The sequence below is a fragment of the Lepisma saccharinum genome, chromosome 4, assembly GCF_977018435.1.
Source record: "Lepisma saccharinum chromosome 4, izLepSacc3.1, whole genome shotgun sequence".
Classification (NCBI taxonomy): domain Eukaryota; kingdom Metazoa; phylum Arthropoda; class Insecta; order Zygentoma; family Lepismatidae; genus Lepisma; species Lepisma saccharinum.
Genome location: NC_139232.1, coordinates 46,306,060 through 46,328,952, shown reverse-complemented (window position 1 = coordinate 46,328,952; position 22,893 = coordinate 46,306,060). Strand labels below are relative to the sequence as shown.

General features: G+C 38.1%; 2 protein-coding genes across 4 annotated transcripts in view; one reads left to right on the top strand and one right to left on the bottom strand.

The window, feature by feature from the left end:
* Positions 1-20,580, top strand: part of LOC145986442 (uncharacterized) — a 30,673-nt gene extending 10,093 nt beyond the window's left edge. The window contains exons 1-3 of one of the 2 annotated variants that reach the window (XM_083120460.1): positions 12,640-13,204; positions 15,356-15,497; positions 18,756-20,580. In XM_083120460.1, the coding sequence (XP_082976586.1) occupies positions 12,719-13,204; positions 15,356-15,497; positions 18,756-20,005 (1,878 nt within the window). In that variant the 5' untranslated portion in view covers positions 12,640-12,718 and the 3' untranslated portion in view covers positions 20,006-20,580. Of the gene's footprint in view, positions 1-12,639; positions 13,205-15,355; positions 15,498-18,755 lie in introns of those variants that run through there. The other variant, XM_083120459.1, reaches the window with a different exon arrangement.
* Ubr3 (Ubr3 ubiquitin ligase) overlaps positions 1-22,893 on the bottom strand; it is a 161,869-nt gene that overhangs the window by 79,962 nt on the left and 59,014 nt on the right. The window lies entirely within an intron of this gene.

Genomic DNA, 22,893 nt, shown 5'->3' with positions numbered 1-22,893 from the left:
ATCATTAGAAAGGAGTGTTATTTTTCTAAAATATATATAACATTTTTATTTCTTTAAATTATTAATTAAATACAATACTTAGTTGCTCTATATAATAATAATAGGGGTAATCGAACAGAAGTCAAACCTATAATCTTCGGCGTGTGATACTGATAGCCTATCACCGATCCACTTTACCATCTTAAAAAAAAATTGAAGTTTCTTTCTCGGAAATTACTGGCTAATGCACGCAGGAACCTTGCCATACCATTATCTACCACTAAAAGCAGCCACGTCACAACCTCAATTTTCGAAGCTGTAACCTCTCCATGTAAAACGATTGCGTCGTAAATATAGTAGATATAGTAGATTAGTTCCAGATATAGCCACAGCATTCTCTTCAGTACTACATGTAATATTGCATGTAGTGTTTGAATTTGATTTGAATTTATGGGTGTATCAGCACTTAGGCTATTTTGCACCTGTCACTTTATACAGGGTCCAGCTCCTTAGCAGAACAAAAATAACATAAGTAACGTCCTGTTGTAATTAAAATATTAAAATATTCTGAATTCGGTTAAAAGCTGAGGCTGTAAAGAGGCACTCAGCACCCACAAGCACCAAACACAGGACAACACAGAAAATTATACTGGCCATGGGGCCAGTCACCAGAGCCTCGTTCGTCTGCAAAACTGAAGTCCTGGGTGTACTACGTGGAAGCAACAATTGGGTGTACATACTTCGTGGAAGGTCATCCCTTACACCCTTGTAGTGTGTTTAGCTAAGCATGTCAGCTGTAAATATAGCTTTTTATTCCTCCTCACTAACAATTTGTTTTTATATCTATTTAAAATCTAAACCAACCTCACTTCCATGTAGTACACACTGAACTGCATTTTGCAGACTAACGAGGCTCTGGTGACTGGACCTACTGTTAGTATAATCTTCGTAGGACTGTGTGCGTGTTGTCCTGTGTTTTGTCCTTGTTTGTGCTGACTGTCCCTTTACAGTCTCAGCTTTTAACCCAGGTAAGGATATTTTAGTTTTCACACGCTTTTATTTTTGTCATGATAAGGGGCTGGGCCCCGTATAGGGTGACGGGGTCCAGCCCCGTGCATCAAAACCCGAAGTTTTGATGCACACAAATTGTAATTCAAATTTAAAAAATCTTAACGTAGATGTTTCAAAACACCTATTGATCTACTGAAACCAGTACAGTAGAGAAACTGCAAGTGAAATTAATTTATTCAGTATAGCGTATAATATGTTAAGCTTAATATTTTGGCTGTAAATATGAATTTCATTCCCCCTTATTATTTCTTGCATTTATATCTTTTTGAAAATATGAACACAGTAGATGTTTCAAAACACCTTTTGATCTACTGAAAACAGTAGACAAAAAGTTTCAGAGGAGTAAGTAGAAAGGAGACATGAAATAATACCCAAAGAAGTCAACCATTATGAATTTATGTTACATACTTTTTTATTTCACTTTCCAAAACCTAGGAGCTCGAAATAATACATGCCATGAGATTTACTAGACAGTCTGCTTTTCTGTGATTGATTCGTCGTGCCCAGTCGGGGATTACTACCGTTCAAGGTAAAAGGGGAAGGGGAAGAAATCCACCACAGGACCATGACGTATGAAGTAACATGTTCACAGACATCTAATACAACTGATAAGGGTTCACCTGACCTTGTAAATGTGGGAAACACGTTTCACGCTGGTTTCCAGAATGCTGTGGCTATATATGGAACTAACGGTCGAATGAGAAATCGTTTGTAACATTTAACAATGACATTTCGCATTTACAAAATATGAGATATGTAGACTTTGATTTATTTATTATAGTAGACGGTAGAGAATTACTTACCACGAAAGTCAAGTTCTAAATTGCAGACATCAAAATCTACTCCAGGTTGTAAAATAAATTTGTGATAGACAGCAGATAGGTTAATAAGGTTTACAAGATTGCTAACGACTCTTAAGATAAACGTTAACGTTCGACGAAGGTTATTGAGTGAGAAAATGGGAAATTGTTAAAAATAGCGGCCTAGTTGAGTGAAGATCGAAGGTTCGAATCTCTTATAGAACCGGCTATTTTTTCCACTAATTTTTGGTGCGTAATAGATTTAATGTATTGTCGACATTTATAAGAAATAAAATATGAAAACTCTCCTCCTCCGTAGCAGTGCGGTCTAACACTGAGTTTTGGACTCCAACTGCAGCGGGACGGCATGGATTCGAGTTGTCCTGGGTTCTCGGCCTGCTATGTGTATAGGACCGGCGGCAACCCACCATCGTGAGGAAATTGGGGAGCTACGATTGACTGGTGTAACCCGGTTTCATATATCTTCTATAACGGCTGAGGGTTCGACGTGCTGACCAACGTCACCTCGTTGCCAGTTGAAGATCTCCACAACTATAGGTAGGATTGTGGAAGGGAGATTGACAGTCAGGAGATAGCCCAAGGCCCTTCGAGGTTTTAAAATATGAAAAATATTCCTTCCGTAAATCTAATTTCTCGTTATTGTCACGTGAAATTTCTTTTCAGTATGACTCCTGCAATACTAATAAGTTCCTAAGTCAGATAGTGAGATTGACAGAGAGATATTAAAATATGAGTTCACTGTTTAAAAACTAATCATTAACACATTTTTAAATTCACATACCTCTTTACAAATTCCTGAGCACGTCACTACAAATGAACCAATCTAGTGCACACTAGAGCCTTGGCTTATCAATACCTATGGGGTATCCTACAACTAGAATCAAACCACAACCTCAATTTTCGAAGCTGTAGCCTCTCCATGTAAAACGATTGCGTCGTAAATATAGTGGATTTTGCTTAAATGTTTTGTGACATTCATACCACCTTTATTTCATTTGCTACAAAGGAGCGTTTTGGTGTGTTGTTTATAAAGAGGCGGGTGGGGATTATATTTCTAATGCACATTGAACAAAGTGGTCTTAACTTATAATCATGCCCTATGAAGGAACGAACTCGTGGGGTAGTGGTTATCGCAATGGGTTGTCACTCTAATGGTCGTAGGTTCAAATCCCCACGGTGGCAAAAACTTTTCGTAAGCTTTATTCGTCCCCATTGTTACTATTTGAATTAGTCTTCTTTGAAATTAACAACGAAAGATTATACAATTAACTCTCTCTCTTTCAAAATGGTAAGATGAGGACAGGTTTCTTATTATAAGAAATGGTAATTTTAGTGGTCTCAACGCATCTAAAATCAAAAATACTAGATCGACGTTATTTTCCTACTGAATTCTAAGTCCACTTTATGCACAGATAGGCTAATCGGGCCTGGACCTACAGTTTAAAGTGAGATACGAACCACTATGTGTCTCCACTTGTTATCCTGCACTGTACTTAAACAAACAGCTCCCCGCCCCCATTTCTAAAACAAATTTACAATAAATATGGTATTTATAAGATAATCATTATTGATTTGATTGTTTTTATTACTGAACGTCAAATAAAACATTTTCTATAATCACCTCTTCGTCCCATCTCTCCCAATATCTTTCTGTTCCTCTCTTTTCTCCCTTCGCCCCCCCCTCCCACACACATGTATCAAAATAAATATTTTCTTAGGTTTGTATGTGTATAAATATAACACTAAATACCCCCAAAATTACTATTTATTTTCTACTCTCCGTCACCCCTCTCTCACTCCCACAACCCCCTCATTATTATTGGCGTTCGCCAGACCATAGCGGTAATGTATCGACGTCTTGTAATCAGTGTGTCCTTTTCCGAGTTCCAGTCAGGTCGCATAATGTTTCACATTCCAATTTAAATGTATCCCGAGTCGTGATTAGCCTATGTGTGCAAAAAGTGATGTTAAAACGAACTCTTGACCTCAATCATGCAATTTGTGTATTTTCTTTCAGCTGTGGATCCCTCTTTTCGCGAAAAATAACGAATTAACCTAATCATTAACTCAATAAATAAAAATACATCTCTAAATTAATTAATGAAAACTGTTATTACACCCAAACCACTATTTTATCGTAAATGTAAATGAAATGTCATCTCACGTAGTGAAAACAATGTGAAAATTGTTCTAAGGAGTGATATATATGATTGTCAAACACATACATGAATACATATATTAAGTTCGTGAACTATATTTGGGACAATTTAATACTAATTTGAAACGATTAAAGTCAATTAAAGCGACAAAGTAAACTTTTGCGCAATCTTTCTGCCGATTCGCGTTATTGAAACAATATTTAACCAATGGGGATGTTATCTCATATTTGAAAATGCTGCATTGGTTGAATTTCCTGTGGACATGACCGTGAGTCACGCCTCCTGCTCCGCCGAATCGAACTTCACTCTGATTGGAAGATCGTATATTTCACAACACTTCCTTGTTTCAGAGCTACCAACATAATTTCGTAAGACGTTGGACTTAGAAAAAATCCATGCGACAGATTTTTTGAACATGACTGTACAAACCCTCGAAAAACGAGATTTTATCCTGTATATACGTGCAACCACGCAGCACACAGGCCCGTAGTTGTAACTAACGGACTGACTTTATAATTAATATAAACAAATATATGGTATATCTATAATCGGATAGATATCTTTCTGGCATGTCTGTCATTTAACAAGTAATTTTGGTTTCGAAAATTTTTCGAATGTCATACCAAAGTCTACAACGCGACCGAGTGGTCTCTGTACCTATCCCCAGGATTAAAGGGAGAAGAAACAAACATATTTGGTTGTATTATTATTATTTTCAAGTTTAGTCCAAGGAATATCGTGTATAAATTATATAAATAAATAAAGTCTAGATGAATTAGAGTTTAGACAAGACAAGAAATCAACCTTTGAAAGTTTTTTTTCGAGTAAAGGTAACAGTCTTGCGTGACAATTTTAACGAAAATAGAAAGTTTACATTTTATATTTAAATACGAGATTAATTGTAATTTAAATTGAATTCATGGTATTTCTAGATAATCGTATGGGGAAAAGAACCCACTTACAGTCAATGCATGCAACGTTTCAAGAGTTATATCTAGAATAAAGCAACAAATGAATTAACTAAGATATTTTTAAAAGTAGCTTCCTGAACACTGGAGGCGATATTCTTGCACGGCTTACTAACTAAATTAGCTCCAATTTTGAAAATAATCATCGGTTTCTATTCTACGAACAATTCGGAGACCTAGCAACCTCTTTTTTTTTTTTCTTTTCAAATAACGATTCCCACATCTTGTTCACCTGACAATGTAAAGCCATTGTGTTTTGTTCCATTACTTTCTTCTATGGCGAATGTAAAGAATATTCTTTAAAATATTCTAATAATTTTTATTTTATTTTCATTTTTCATCCCCTACGGATGAATTTTGTGTGTGTTTATGGGAACAAATTGGTGTACAGCCGACAGTAAATTGTCCATCACTGTTTACATTCTGTATTGAATGTTAAAAGCAAAAACATTCTCTCTGCTTCGCTGGTGTTTTTCTTTCACAATTCTCGAACTTCACATTCCGTAGAAAACTAATGTGTGGAACGATTTGCCTCGTTTCATTTGCCGCACGTTTGCCTTCATGAAGCGCAATACTGATGAACTTTTTTTTTATTGACTTTAACGTTGTGTGCTCGATACTTCTCATATTCACAAAAAAGAACGAAACATGTCCTAAATATTTTTTTTCTTGCATTGCGCTGTACAAAGAAGCGAATTGCATGTATACTAAGTAATGCTGTGATATGTAGCATGTGAAAAGACCGGTAGCATAGAAGGCGAATTCCCCAACGATTGAAAGCATCCTTTGTTCACCCCCCACCCTCACACAAAAAGAAGCAGCAGTAGCCTACGCCCAAGGTCGAGTAAGACCTACATATCTATTTCCGGCAGCTATAAAACTTCCTTTATACAACAAAGTTTATACAACGAATATATTGTGGTTATTCAGAAGTGAATGATACTAACAAAACTTTGACGCAAATAAAAGCAAGCCAACCAAAGTCGGCGTTTTCCAGCAAGGCGCTGTGCAAATGAACCTGCCACTTCCTTTCGTTAATTTCACAATAGCAACAATTTTGCAACCTCTTTCGGGAGAGATTAAATCTGTCTCCGTTCAAATTATCAGGTTGCTGCGAACGGGAGAGAAACGTTCTTTGGACACGATGTCACGAATTTTTAGTGTATGTACGGTCACGTACCTGCCAATCCGCAACAGCTTTGCCAACATACTTTAATCGTAAGGTGGAGTCTGTCGTATATCAACTTCCAGACATTTTCTTTGACCCAAATAGTACTGTATATCACATTATTGGGCCTCCCCGATGGCGCAGTGGTAGCGTCGTTGCCTTGTAATCAAGGGGTCCCGGGTTCGATACCCGGTGGAGGCACAAGTGGTTCGGATCCCACTTTCAACTGTAGGTCCAGTCCCGATTAGCCTTCCTGTGCATTAAGTGGACTTAAAACACCAAATCAATGCAAATCAATCCAATCACATTATTACACACCTCTTCAAATTCTTTTCTCAATTCCCCCACCCTAAAAAAATCCACCATGAGCAGAATATTTACATGCACTATGTTAACATTTCGCCAAATAGTACTGCTCTCAATATCTTAACTCGCTCATAAAATATACGATCTGCAAAGATCCAGTCGGTAGGAAGTCGGACTAACACGCACCCAATCTCATCAAAGGTTGTTTTCTTTACGTACCTATTCTACCTCGTACGTTAATCGCGACGATGAGGATCAACGTAGTACAAGCATGCCTCTCGCAGGACTCGACCCTACGACCTGTAACCATGCAGTGTGTTACACCTATCACTCCCCCATGGAGGTCTGTGCAATGGCCGAGATCGAGAATATGTGGGAGCCCTACTTCCATCCCCCCCCCCCCATGATGCGATGCTCAAGAGGATATCGTTACATTTTGCTTTGCTTACAAAAACTATTTATGTATTTAAACAGCATACCAAACTTATTGCAGTGGTATAGTATCCTTTGCAGCGTCGGCCTTCTTGAGTTTTGTCTGAATACGATCTGCTAGTTACGCAATTACGTAAGCATTTATATTTGTTTGAATTCGAGAGCCAAAACATCGGTGGAACAATCAGAAAAACCGTAGAAGTAACTCCGTAGTTTTACTCGTAGCTCCGATGTATCTAAGTCCGTTAATACAGTTCAAAACAAGTGTGTTACGGCATGACACACCAATGCAATTAAACCTCTTATCAGCAAAGGGTCAGGCCAAGAAGATTCATTCCTCTGATATCTCGGGACGAGAAGTGCAGACTCTTAACGGCTCGATGCCTTGGGGAAAGGAGAATTGTTTACTCTCATACAACTCCTGGCATACAAACTTATTCGAACTCCCCCGCGTGTAGCTACTTAGGTATATTTATAGAGATTTAATTTAGAGAATCTTGTTGACACCAGTATATTTTTCTAGGGGGGGAGGGAGAAAGAGAGAGAGGGGGTATGTCTTTCCTTACAATAAAATATTAGTTTTATTCTCATCCATGCATTGCACACCGTTAGGAAAAAACACTGGTTGAAGCCTTCTACAACAAAGAATTATTATTAACATTTAATTTTAACGTACTGCACTAATTGAAACAAAACTATGCTCGCCACAAATAATGATAATTCTGAGATTAGTTAGCGGCTAAGGGGATAAGAGTTAAATAAAAATGAAATAGATCCAATATAAAAGTGCAAACAGAAAGTGCACTTAAAGAATAAGATATACAAATGAAAATCTGTTTCCTGATAAAAATGCAAGGTTTTATTCCCTGCTTTTACACGATTGCAGATTGTGTGTGAAAATGAGTTTTTAGGACCAGAATGCACAGAAGGGGGAGATTATAGAAAGTCTCCCCTTGGACTTTACTTTCCTCAACAAAATTGATCAATATACACAATTCACTCCATTTTCTTATAATTGCATTCAGAATGTTTGTTTCAAGTTCACCCCCCAAATAAAAATGTCGGCATTCGCCCACTATTATGGAAGTTTCGATAAGATTGAAGCAACGTTACATATCAGATTACACCTCTCTGTGGTGCTATATTAATTACAACTTAAGTATGTATTGTAAGGAACACAAGTGAATTCATTCCCCATGTGCCTCGGTTGGAAATTCCATGCCTGTACCGTTACGCAACCATAAATATAACGGGCGTTAAAAAAACACACACACACACAAAGGGCAAGCTATAACCTTGAAAATTGCATGTGCCAGTTATGTAAGTATTTGGGTTCTGAAACAATAGCAATGACGTTAACGATCGTCCGGAATCATTCCGCAAAAGAGGATCGCTTGGACTTTCGTCTGTCTGCATGATTCACCCAGTACACAGGAAATTGGGAGGCGGAGACCGGATTAACTAGATGCTCGGTGATCACAAGATAAATGAACACAATTACACCCTGGGTATTTTCTTATTTAAGCTAGTGAGATTCAGGTACGGGAAAAACAAACATGAGCAAACAGGACAGTAACGTCGTCAGATAAATAAAAAAACAATCAGGGCAAGAATATTTTACGAGGATAGTGGCATTAATTGTATTCTAAATATCACATGTAAAATGCCGATAAAAGTTCATTCTAGTACCGTGTTTTTCTTGTCCGTTGGAGAGAGTACAAATGCTGGAGGTGTCCGCCCCTTATCCACTGAAGAAGGATAAGGCACAGGGCTTGGGGCAAAACCAACTCGAACGTGTTTAGCTATTCAATATTATGATCCATTAATTTTAATGGGTAGAATGAAATTTCTTCCTTGGTGTTTCCTAGTTGAACGATACATAGTTGTGACAGCCCTACTTCTTTCTCGTAGCGTTCAACTGGCCCAGTACCTCTTAAAAAATAAATACGACCTTGAATTGATAAGGCATCCATCCACCTATCTACTACGGCCGAGGCGAGGCGAGCTGGACAGACATTCTTCACGTGACCAAAAAAAAATGATGCGGTTACTTTGCCATGGATTCTAATAATAAAACATTTAGACAACTCTTCTCTTCCGTCTGTATACTTACGACGCAAGACAAGCGAAAGCAAATTTCTGGACATTCTTTTGTTTTTAACTTTATGAGAAGTTTCCACTTCTACAGGGTAAGCATGTAGGTCTACAAAAATATTCAGTGATCCTCCACATGCATTTCTATGAAAAAAAAATCCATATTCCACCCACCAATTCAAACACACATTTCCCCATCGGCTATTTCCTATCTTTGTATCTAACTGGCCTTAAAAAATCGAACTTGTTACTCTGGAAAAATATAAAAAATAAAGGCTTTACTTAGAAATTAAATATTATAAAATTCATAGTTTGTTTTCCTGTTGTTCAGCATTCGTTACACAAACTTCACATATAATGGTTTGGAAAGTTTCCTTCGTTAGTTGAATTATTTTCTATCTAATATTAATTTGATCTGGTTTGCACGCTAATTTAATTATACCATCGTGAATGTTCTCAGGCTTTCCCCTTTCTGTTTAAGACTCCTGCTGTGTTCCACTTCGCTAACTTTTTCCCACCATATTTTCTGCTTACGTTCTATCAGTATTTAAAGATTTGCCGAAATACGTATTTACTCTGAAATATTTCCCGTTTACTTGATGTTTCCGTGTTACACGGGCTCCGGGACAGCCGAATGGCTAGCGAGTGCCCCAAAGTTCGATCGGCGTTGCGAGTTCCAAAATTTAGGTGTTATACCAGCATCAGAACCACCATTGGAAGCTTCTTGAAAATAAATAGTGGGCTTCGATCGAGCCGAATAACAGTGGCGATGGGTCACAAAGAAAAGTTGCATGGCAGGTTGTGCCTCAAAAGTGCTACTGTGTTGCGTTGTTCTTTCATTTCATATTACACCAATCCCCTAAATTAGTCCATATAACTGCATCTTGCATTTGGAGGTATCTTCACATAAATTATAATATAAAACGTCCGTACATGTTTCTTCACATTTACGAAGAAAGTGAATGCGATTAGTTCTCAAAATGAGGTAGCGATCAAAATTTACAACGAATTTTCCTTTCGGAAAGAGTGAGCTTGATAACATATCTTCAGGGCACGTTTGTGAACCATATATACATAATAAGTCCTTCAGACTACCAACACATCTGTAAAAAGCCATAAAGCCATTCAAAACAGTTAAGCGATGAGGTTATTTTTACCTGAAGTTCCACTAGGGAAATTGAGTTTGAGTTTTTACTTGACGTCCACTTCTTGACAGTAAGGCTAATCGGGACTGAATCTACAGTTTAAAGTGAGATCCGAACCAGTATGTGCCTCCACCGGGTATCGAACCCGCGACCCCTTGTTTACCACTACACCATTGGGGATATCCCTAGAGGAATTGATCCCATGGCAATAAATGTGCAATAAGACACATCGTCCACCATTTAATAATACGTCATCGGTCCCTATATCATGTAGTTGAAAAGCTGGTCCATTTCATCCACGAATTCCGAGATTTATCAAAGCGACCATAATCGGAATAAAAGCTTCGCATTTTATTATTTGCTTTGTAAAAAACTCTAAATATTTCCGAAATTATAATAATTTCCATAAAGCGTGAACGAGAAGTACGTGCATAATATGACTCATTTTTGTGGTATCTTTGGCGTCATGATTTTCCGCACTATTTGTATAACTCGGGATGTCTGTGCTTTCACTCTATTGTAATCTATTTCCTGGAACTGTCATGCACTCCTAAAAGGGCATATTTGATGCATGAACAACAGCAATGACTCCAAACGTATGGAATAAAATTGGAATGTCTACTTAAATATTGCCGAAACCCACCACGATGCCATGCTGTAACTCAAATCTCCAAGGTCCCCTCCTATGTTTGGGAATCTCATAAGATGTACCAAAAGATTTCCGTATCATGCTGTAGAACGGTGATATAACAAGGGTGTATATTTGTGAGCTACTACCTCCCATTTAAAAAATGCTCCGTGCATATTCAGCTACAGGAAAATCAAAACGCTAAGATACTCCTTAGGTGGCAATGGAAAACATGAGATAATTGTTATTGATTTAGTTTATTTTACTTCGCGTTTTTGTGCCTCTTGGCTAATTTGCGAAGATGGGGGTGAGTGATGAAATTGATGAATGGGCATTATCAAATAACCAAGCCCGAGCGGGATTCGAACCCGGGACCCTTGGCCTCGCAGCGCGATGTGCAAAACATGAGAAGTTCTGTAGCATATCCAAGATATTATTTCTATTTCGGTTATTTTATATCACTTTCTTTTTTCCTCTTGCGTCCTCCAAGAATTTCGTAATATGGTATGATACTGCTTTCTTTCCTTGTCGGTAGCTTTACTTGTAAGTTCGTACCTACACAACATCGACTCTGGTGAAGGAGGATGCAACTTTCAGCACCAATCTCTTTCGGCACCCCAATGAGGAAAAAAAAACATGACAGCGAAATTCAGTTTCAAAATAATTTTTCTGTTGAACGAACGAAATTTATCACATACAAACAATAAAGAAAAAAATGCCTATGGTTTGTTTGCTCAAAATGTTTGTGGGCACATATTTTTTTGGGAACAGACAATTCGTCGACAAAACTACAATACATGATCTGAGAAAGGTTTTGTGTCAGTGTTAATACAAATTCGTTAGTTACACCAGAGGTTTGAAAATGAAAATAAGCTACATTTTTCAATACGGTGTAATAAAATTAATACAATACATTTTTCAGTTATTTCTACAAACTACTAGCAAGTTGCGGTTTGGTTATTCACGTGCCAAGTTGACGTCCTAATGTCCCAATTTGAATACGCCATTTCAAAAATTTGATCTGCTTTTTTTGTGAGAGAGCTTTGTTTTAAGTACACTTTATGCACGGATGGGCTAATCGGGACTCGATCTACAATTTAAAGTGGAATCCGAACAACTATAGGCCTCCAACGGGCATCAAACCTGGTACCCCTTGTTACAAGGTAACGACGTTACCACTACGCCATCAGGAAGACCGCTTTTGTTTTTAAAAACCAAACAAACTATGCGAGTTTGTCATCAGAAATAAGAAAAACCTTTCCTTTTTGAACTGTGTATTGTGGCAGCGTGGAGTGCATTTGTATTGGGTAAATTTGCGCCACACGGCTATGATAAACTGATGAAATAGGAAAAAAATCGAACAGCTGAGCGCTCAAGATATACCTAGTCACCTGGCAGGCGTCGATTAGGTGTCCGCCGACTTTTCGCCACTTTTGCCTCCGCGCTATGCTAAACCTTATCTACAAAGGAAAATATGCTGTCTTTGCTCCCCCAGGTTTGGCTCTTTGCCCCCCCCCTTTTTGGAACCCAATCGCCGCCACTGCTTGCAGGCATGCTTAAACGACAGTATGAACAATTAAATAATCTAAATAAACGTCAAAATCAAATTGAACTGCACACAGTGGAACTATGTTATCATGGCGAGTCACTGTTGTATCTACAGAAACACAATTTCGCAAGCGCCGAAACGGTGGTTGTTTTGGAAAGCGCTAACACGTAAGTTCCCACATTCCGTTCGCAAGTCAGCTGTGGCGGAGTGACCTTTCTCCCGAGGTCTTCCGACCTTGGTAAACACAGCCGGGAACCATCACCAATGGAAAAGCGCCGAGGCATGCGCAGTAGAACGAGGGCATGTACGTCATGCAGTGAAAATGAGTTAGTTTAGTTTAGTAGCTGGCTGATCGGAGCGTAACCCTTGGTCCCGAGTTCTCTGTACGCGGGTACGCTATGGGGGCTCTCGTCCTGTTCTTGCTTGCTACGTTAGCAACTATCGGAAGTGGTAACTGTGCCGACGTGAATGCTCTCAGACTGAAACTTTGGGAGGTTGTTGCCGACCTGTGGGACGACATAGAAGACGCTCGATGGCACGAACTGGTGAAAGATTCTGCTGATAAGGAAATTCTGAGGGGCCTTGCGGACGTGAGCGAGAAATTGGACGTGGGGACGAGGGCGGCAGTTCCGGAAAAAATCCTGTTGGAAGAGCTGTGGTCATGGGCCGTTATGGAAAAGGAAATGAGAACTGTGGATGGCTTGTTCCAGTGGCTCCGGCGATATCAGCAACAAGCAGACGTCAACTCCCGCACTCTCTCCGATCTCGCGGAGACGATTCTGACCGACTCTACCGTAAACACTGACACAGCACTGAAGCGAATTCACGAGCTGGCAGTTTCGGAAGACGGAGGAATATTTACTCAAGTGGGGCAAAAAATAAAGGTAAAGCACAATATGCAATGTTGTATCTGTGGGGAGGGGTGCAAGAAATTAAAATCAACGTTAAGAGTTACTTGAAAAACAAAAGCATGCCAGTCTCGGTCACTGTTTTTGTCTCCACCAAGCTGATAACGCCAGACTTGAGACAGTTTCTGATAAAACGTTGATGTCCTCAAGAAATCGCACAGAAAAGGGAGAAGAAAAATTGACAAATAGTTCACTGTTCAAATATATAACACTTTTAAATGTAGCATTGTACAGAAGCTGATTAGCAATTTCATGGCGGTGAATGACTTCTTTATATCTGTCGTCCACAAATTCATTGATCGCAGGGGTGCTCACAGGGGGATTTTTCCCTTCAAATAATATAAAATTCAACATTTATATATTTTTCCAAAATATGTAAAAATTTTACACCTTAAATGCACCATATTTAATCCATTAGATGAAGAAAAAGTGTTTAAGGGTATTATCGAAGGGAGGGGGTGGGAGAAATATCAACCTCCAAAATATTAGGCCTTATTTTACACGTGGGTTCTGGGGGGGGGGGAGTTCTGAATAAAACGTTGGGGGACAGTATCCAACTCTAGGTCTTAGATTATGGCGGGTATTTTAGTTAGAGGGCAATTGAGCATTTATATTGAGGGTGGTATCCAATTCTTGTGTATTACTATTGTCTTGGACTGTTGCAGAAATTCTTGTGTGGAGACAGAGATTTAATTTTTTGGAGGAGGAATTATCCACTCTTCAATATTGACTTCGAAATTATGTTGAGGGATTGAGTATTAAATTTAAAGGGGGAGATAGGAAGCTTTTGATAAAGTGTTAAATCTTAGGTTGTCAAGGGATTTCTTTAGTGGAGAGAGTTCGAATTTTGGAGACTGTATTTAGCGATGTTTCAACCCCGAACGTGCCATAAGATAAGCTGGAAAAGACTAATTATCTCGAAATCCTAAGAAAAAGTTGACACCCCATTAAATTAATATTCTTGAAAGCCTGCAGAGATATGGATGTGAAAATTTTCTTGCTCGCAATGATGTTTTTCTAGAATACGTGTTTGTTTGGTATTTTACTGACGTGAATGTGAAGTTTTATACTATAGGTGCATTACAAGACACAATCGATATTCTCGATATTCATTAATAACATCACTTATATAATATAATGTCAAATATAATGCTTAGTGTTGGTATACTGCTTAATTTAAAGCAGGTGCATCATTTGGAACAAAAATATATCGAATCTGCATTTCTAACTTCTTGTCACAGGAAAATTTTACCTTAACAAGTTAAATTTGCACTGAAGATAAAATCCATGTAATTATTGTTATGGGTTACTAAAATAATTGTATTTACCCCAAGAAAACTGATTGGGGGGGGGGGTTGAAAGAGAAACCATATTATATTATCACCCTGGGCTTCACTTTCTGGGGATTACTATATGGTTTGAGTCCACGAATAATATAATTTGGGGGGACGCATGCCATGATTTGGGGGGGGGGATTGTGCTATTGGCCTTGGGGGGTCAATTGATCGTATTTTATTAGTTGTAGAAGTCTCAGAGATTGGTAATCACTTAATTTTAGATGTCTACAGTTGACATTTCTTCTTCCTCTTGCAGATCTGGATAACAAAAGCTCGTTCTGTGACTACAAAAATTGATCACTCCATCCACGATATGGTCTTCTTTTTTTTTTGCCTATTTCTGATATTTAAACATATGAAATGTCGATTTGTTACATAGATGTTCTGGGAGACCAATCATACCATCCCTACTTTAATCAACTCATAAAATACCAAAAAGACATCACACTTATGTGATTTCTAATGTTTCGGTGTTCCCCTAATACTATTTAACAGTTGATTTTTGTTATTTACTATCACTTTTCTACCACCTTTCGCCTATCGTGATAAAGAGGATGAAATTTATGATGGGGGAACTCACAAAGAATGCCAGGCCAGGGTTTGAACCTGGGATCCTTGGTGCCATAGCATGCAGTACTAACCACTCCACCACTGAGGTCGGCCTTAATTATTATTAATTCAAAGGTTTTTCCAAACAACAGATTTATCTTTAAACAGCTAAAATGCTTTAAATTGTGCAATTGTTCCTTTATGCATTGAGTCAAAAAAAATATTGTTATTGTCTTTACAGGATTCTGGAATAAACCAATGCAACCTAAACCAGTCACCAAACCAACTGCTGTATAATTTATACAACCTGGTAGCCCTCGCCGACTTAAAAGGCTATGCTATGATGCAATTTTCATGGATGCTCCTTAGGCTGTACAACAAAGGTAAATAGAAGCTTAGAATGTAATAAGAGAGATGAATAAAATATAATTTTGTAAAGTTCTATTCACTTTCTACCATAGTCTTTACTTAAAGAGCTCCCCTAAACTCAAATTCTTTAAAACACTTGCCTCTGGTAGCAAGGGATCCCAGATTGGATTCCCAGTGGAGCCTCAACAATTTCTGAGCTAACCTATCATCATGAGGGTACAGGGGGACTACTTCATAGAAATTGAAATTGTGCCACAATTTCAGCAGCGTACCCACAACACAGTAAGAAAAAATAAACATTTTTTTAGTCTTCCCCGAACATGAAAATTCAATAATTATCGCTCCGAAAGCATTTCCACTGCAAAAATTTCCGCATGAGCACGCTGCTGCCTATCTCGTGTAGCCTGCCTGGCCTTCCTGAAGGCAGTCCCAAAACATCCAATTATGGCTTCGGGCCTGTTCGCACCCACCCGATCCACGTTTCTACACATTTCCGCCACAAACGCTGTTGATTCTGTTTCGTACCCTAGAAATTCGGAAGGCAAACCCCATTGGCTCAGATCAATCCCGACCACATGTTTGGATCTGCCCACGCTCAGCCCCTCCCTCGCTTCTTTCCCTGTTCTAAGCATCCTGGGTACCCAAAATTTCGACAGCGTTTGCAGTAGTCAACATATATTTTTTTCTGGAATGTTTAGCTTACTGTCATTTAGCAAGTCACACGTAGATAGATCACTGTATTGAGTTGCAATAAATATATACATTATAAAAAAATATTGCAAATACAGGAATCGGAGAGGTGGGCAAGAATATATCGTGGTGGTTAATATACACGTAAACTATCAGATATAAAATATTTATATGAGGTTAAAGTTACACTAGCAAGTTGTTTTTTTCATATAGGAAGGTGAGAAGGAGAATGGACTGACCAACTGAGGATTGTGTCTTGCGTGACCCCTCCTTTGGCATCGTCACTATGTCTAAGGGAAAATATGTGAACAATTTGCAAGTTTCACTCAATTCTCAAAGTCGAGAATATCTGTTTATCTCCTTTCGAGATCAACATTTTATTTCATTGAGTTGTTGTGTTAAGTTGCACTTTATGCAGAGATAGGCTGATTGGGACTGGACCTACAGTTTAAAGTTGTATTTCAGCCATTGGGTTGATGAGGATGGGTGTTGACTGCTGACCAAATGATATGAATGAATAAAAAGGAAAAAAAAACATAAGTAAACACAATGCTTGCAATGGGATTCGAATGAGCCCCCCCCCTCCCTCTCCCCAGATGTAATTGGATGTTATATTGTGATTAACATAATTTATTTTAGCTTTTCAAGTGTGCTGACGTATTTTCCACGTGTGCTTAATTATCTCCCTTGTACAAAATGGTTCCTGGACTGGCAACTCCGGTTCATTCGTCCACAAGAACGTGCGTTGGGGATAGCCATGGGAGTTTGACTTTTGTTTTCTTCTGCCGTGTTAAATTTGCAGTGAGTCTTTCGTTCATATTATTTGCATTGCAGGATCTCTATTGTTTGTCAGTGCAGTGAAGTGATAGAATGGGGGGGGGGAGTTATTGATGACATTCTGGAGGTGATTTTTGGCATTTACGAAAAAGTGCAAGGATGGTAAGCAGCATATTAGGCATTTTCAAAACAAAAAACTCTGCAGAGTGGCTGACAGTAGAAAAACCGTGAAACTTTATTGTTGGCCTTGTTCGCTGGTTTCCTCTGAGAAAGGTTTTGTTAAATAGTAGACGATACTGAAATTTATCACATGCTATTTAAAAGCACGAAAAATGATTGAACGGGAACGAACTGTCACAATGTTCATAGTGCTGCATGAAGGAATTAATTGAAGTTGAATTGTTGGACTCTGCATACATACTATCAGAATATATTTGCAAATATGAAATATCATACATATATTTTACCTCTGTATATTTGAATAATGATACAAAAATGAGAATTTTCCCATTATAAATTGTGGAAAGAAGTAATTTTCTGAATAACAGTAATTTTCTGATGGCCCAAAGTGAGGGGGGGGGGGTCTGGCACCCATAACCCCCTTCTGTTTGCCGCTGTTGCATACCCTAGTCTAAATGTCACCACACGCCACTGCACCATTTAGTTTCTTTCAAACCGTAAATTCCCTATTTTCCTGTTGCTACGCTAAGTCAAACTTCAATGAAAGTACATCTGTACACGAGTTCATTGCATCTACTTTAGTTGCTAACCTGAAAACACTGAAAAATGCTTTGAATATTATGCCACGCCAAAAAAAAACCTTTTGATATGCAACTCTCAACGCTCCAGCATATTTCCTACCTATACCTTAAGTTTATAATTTATTCCATTCACTGCAAAGATCAAAAGTATTCTTGTAAAATCTAAATTTGCAAGATTATCCTATTTTTGTTTTATAATTGAAGTATATTTACTATTTACACACAAGGAGAAAAGTAGCATACTGACATGGATGTCCACATCATTGTTTCCAGGGAGGGCCAAGCAACATTTTTTTTTCAAAAGGAGAGGGGCAAAGGAGGCATATTTTCCCCATAACAGTATTGCTTTCCCTCCTGCGATGGCCTTATAACTGACAAATTATGGTTACTAAAATGAAATTATGAGTGAAATATATAATTTTAATTTGGTGTGACCATTCCCCCCCCCCCTTCCTCCGGATGCCATGCATATAGATGATGAATCCACGAAATTCGAAATATGACGTGATTGATATTTGTTATTTAGCATCACTTTTCTGACACTTTTGGATAACATCACTTTTCTGACACTTTTGGATAATTGCAATGATGAAGATGACCGATGATTTGATGAAGGGACTCTCACAAAGAACACCCACGTCCTGGCTGGGATTCAAACCTGAGACCCCTGGCATTGTAGCATGCTGAGAAAATCACTCTGCCATGGAGCTCGGCAAAAAATTTGAAACAATGAAATTTCTTATTTATTGATTTGATTATTTGATATCGCTTTTCTGTCTATTTTAGATAATTGCAATAATGAAAGCAATAACATGGTGGCATTGTATGTTATTAATTTAAAATCAAATTACTGACATCACAAGACCCATTTTTCAAATCATCTAAAGAAAGTCACAATGCAGAAAAAAATCACTTCTTGGTAGTATTACAAATTATTACTGATTAGCTGGTTAGTCACACTTCCTAACCCCAAAATTGATAAAATATTTAGGTATCTCACAATAATGTATGAACCATACTATTACATTACTCTCTTGTTTACAGGAAACTTCACCCTCGAAGCAAATCTTTTGAAGGAGAAAATTGAGGCCCAAACAAAAGAAAAAGCACAGGCAGCCAGATATGCCCTACAACAAGCAAACAAGGCATTATGGAAATGCGATCCACAAGGACACATGGAAAATGAAACTTTTGTGCAACTAACAGAACTTCTCCAAGGACATGTGCAGAATGAGGTTGATTTGAATAATGAAAACACATGCCGGGAAAATTGTGCCTACTACACATATGCTAAGGTTCATGGTTGTTACCACAGCTTATATTGTTCAAAGCAAAAACCTTGCAATGGTAGATTATTTAATTGTAAATACATCGATTCAGACTCCTGGATTTGTCAGTCACCATCTTCAACACGTCGATATGACTGGATAGAGTATGAAAATGGCCGTATTTTGGGAAACAAGGGTACATGCACTCGCGGATCCACAAAAGTGGACAGTTGGTGGAGATGGTTATTCTGGCACTGTTCGTACTGCTTTTGCATCTGTGACGACAAGGGTACCACATCGGATCGCTACTTCAACTTGAGAGAAGTGACGGCGAATTTTGATGACAACAAAATTGTAACTGGTATACGATTTGTGAAGGTTAATAAAATCATTCACATACAAGTTCAGCAAGCTGAAGCTCTGCCTTATGGAACCGTCAACAAGACAACAATCGGCTGGAAACCTGTTGACAATTATCACACCACGGATACAGGAGTGTACAATGGAGAAGATTACCATACAATGACGTGGGAACAACGTTCTTTAGATCTTGATGATCTCTTTGTACCCAACGGTCATGTATTGACAGGAATTCGCTTCAGACGATTAGGTACTCACATTAATCCTGAAATATTGGCAACTCCAATTAACTACACAACAGGTGCACTTAATCCAGGTGGAAGCGTATGGATTGGAAATGATAACACAGATGCAGCTATTTCACATCCAAGAACACAAGTGTTTATGTCATCGCCTGATATCCCAACAAAATCGGCCGCATCAAATTTCCCAGATTCAAAGACTGATCAGTTTATACAATTTACCCACTCAGATATGGATAAAGATGTGGCTCAAACAACAGTTCCATTTCTGGATGCTCAACCTGTAGTTCCAAGTCCCCCAACATGGTTGGCTGGGGCAGGAGTGTTCCATAAAGGAACCAGAGGCTATGGAGGATTTGTAGCTCTTAAAATTTTCACTTATGATTTCTCCCCATACTTAAATGCTTCTTTTCCTAAGGAATAATTGCATGTTAGATCTGCAGTGTGCATTTGTGTGTGCGCAGGTATGTACTTTTCTGGGAGAGTGAATGGCTGAAACCTACTTTTTTAACAGTCAGACATGTCCATCAGTGGCATGATAGCTTTCATAAAGATGTGTGTGCGTGAAATTGAACTTGATATATTCTGGTTTGTTTTTAAAAACAGAACGTAGTGTTATGTAACCAAAGCCAAACTACATTGTCTTTCAAGACCTATGTCTCTGGCCATCAGTTAATGGAATTCAGCTTGTGTATGTTTAAATATATCATTATCCCTGATGCAGTTTTCTAATGTTACAAGTCTTAAGTTTTCCAGTAAAGAACAGTACTTTTAAAATGCAATCATTGTGTTTCAGCATTTTGCAGCTATATTGTTTTAGTATATCACTATTTTACTGCAATTTTTCCTAGTAAATTACATTGTATAAGAAAATGTATCAATACTGGTAATATGTCAAAGACTTATGTCATGTAAGTGTACTCAGATTGTACTGAGAGACTGTTACTTCACGAAGTGTACTTGCTAATTCTTTTTTATAATAAAATGATGAACATGAAATGTCTGTGCTACTTATAATCTGAAGCAAGAATTGTAAAACTATATTTCCAAGTACTTTTAGACTCAGCTTTTTGGTTGTATTCAACTGATAAATTTCCTAAATTTAATATTATTTCTGCATTTGAATTATAGAGAAAAGAAATTACAAATCTAATGTATCCCATATTTTACATAATGTTCTACACTGTGTTTACTGTAACTTATCGAAGGTCTTGGTCTGGATACACAGCTTTGCAGCAGAGATACGCATTGGAATAGTCCTGAATATTCAACTCCCCCCGATAAATGCAAGTTGTAAATAGTGCAAGAAGTTAATAATCTGGATCGTATATATTTCTACAACTGTTATCTTAATTTGTTTCTGGTGTAGTAAGTTCCACAAAAGCTAAATATCAGTCTTTTTCTTTAAAAAAAAAACTGCATATCTCCAAATTTTGAAATAAGTGTCTTTTTTCCTCATATGAAAGATAATTAGAATGCATGAAGAAGAAAATTAAAACTCAAATTGCAGTGAATGAGAGTTGGGACACTTTGAGCACTTTTCTATAAACGTTCCCCCAAAATATCTCCTTTTTCTTTGTTTTGAAACATTATTACTTTTGTCGTATCTGCACCAATTGTTGAAAAATCATACTGGGGTAAACTTGAACCACAAAAAAAGTTAATATTTTGGATGCCAACTCATATAGAATTTACTTTTATTGGAAGAGGAAAAAATATTCAAATAGTTTAAATTTGAATGCAAATTTATTAAGCCTCTGTCTCAGCAATCAGTCAAGACAATGGAAAACTACCATAAACATGGTGTCTCAAGAAGATGGCAATTCAATTTAAAACGAGATTTTTTAAAATTGCGCAAGTTTGAAAAGTGTGCGCCTGAAAAGTTCCCGCTCAGAGAGGCTCCAGTCTTCTCTCTCTCCCTTCTAAAGGCTGAATGGGGCAGACAGTCACAGAAAATCAGTTCAACCATAAAATGACTTGAAAGTCATCCTTAGTGTAAATACAACAATGCTGACTCATGCGAAGCAGTATGCAAGTGTCATGGTTCTCACATCTTTTTTACTTTAGCCTCCTTGGAATGAACTAGTTAAGTTTTAGGTATGGTCATTTTTCACCCTTCAAAGTATACAAGGAAAATCCACTTATCTCAAACCCTTACATTTTAAAAGTGCAAGTTGTAAAGAGGCCTGCACACGGCATGTAAAAAGTAAGGTAGGTAAAATTCCCCAATCATATAGCACAGTACCATGAAGGTATGTATATTTATTAGGGGGTGTGGGGATGGGACCTCACACATTCTCAATCTTGGCAATTTTGAAGGTGATGTGATCAGTACCATGCTACACAGCATATACAACACATTAAAAAGGTAAGGAGGCACTAACAACTTCTTCAAACAGTGTAAGAGGAAAGTTCTTCTCAAAAAACTAAAAACATTTGTTTAAACACTGCCATCATATCCTAACATGGATGATAAAGAGTTGGGTAGATTAAAAGTTTGTCTGAGGAAAGTAAAATGCACATTCGATAAATATATGCTGAACACTTAAAATAACTACATACATGACACACTGGAGGGTTCAGCCCTTGCAGTAAATGACCATGGATAATATGGATGTGCCCAATCTGAAGCCAAGTTAAAATGACTTCTTCTCGATGGAAGAGATGGTACGAGGAATGCCATGCACCAGTGGTGGACTTCCCTGTTACCTCATCCCTTTGGGTTTAGGTAACATATACATGGTAAAATACATTATTCGGGGATTGCATGCAACTATGAAAGAACAAGCATGCAGGGAAAATAACTGATTAAAATGTATTCTACCATCCCTCCCCTCCTCCATAATCATAATGAATTCTTCCATGAACAGCAAGGTAGCACACACGTTGTTCTATTGTTAGTTGTGGTGCTACCGTGAAGAAACATGGATTTTTCAAGAGCAGGGTACTAACATTAAATTTTGTCAGCATTTGGGAAAAATACCAGAGACTTGCACTATACCATGGACAGTGTCTGGTGAGTCTACAAGGGCACCCTCAAAAGTGTTAAGAGTGGCATTGGCAGTTTAAAGAGGGCCATGAATCTGTTGCTGATAATGAGTGCTCTGGTCAGCCCGTGAGTGAAACAAGGACAGAGGAAAACATTAAGCGCGTGGAGCAGTGTGTTTGAGGTAATGACATTAAACAATTTAGGAAATTACTAACTTATGTGACTACCTGCCAGCGCATTTTCACTGCAGATCTTAACAATGCATCACATGAGCACATTGGTGTCCCTTGTCACAACCCAGAACCAAAAGGAGAAACAGATGG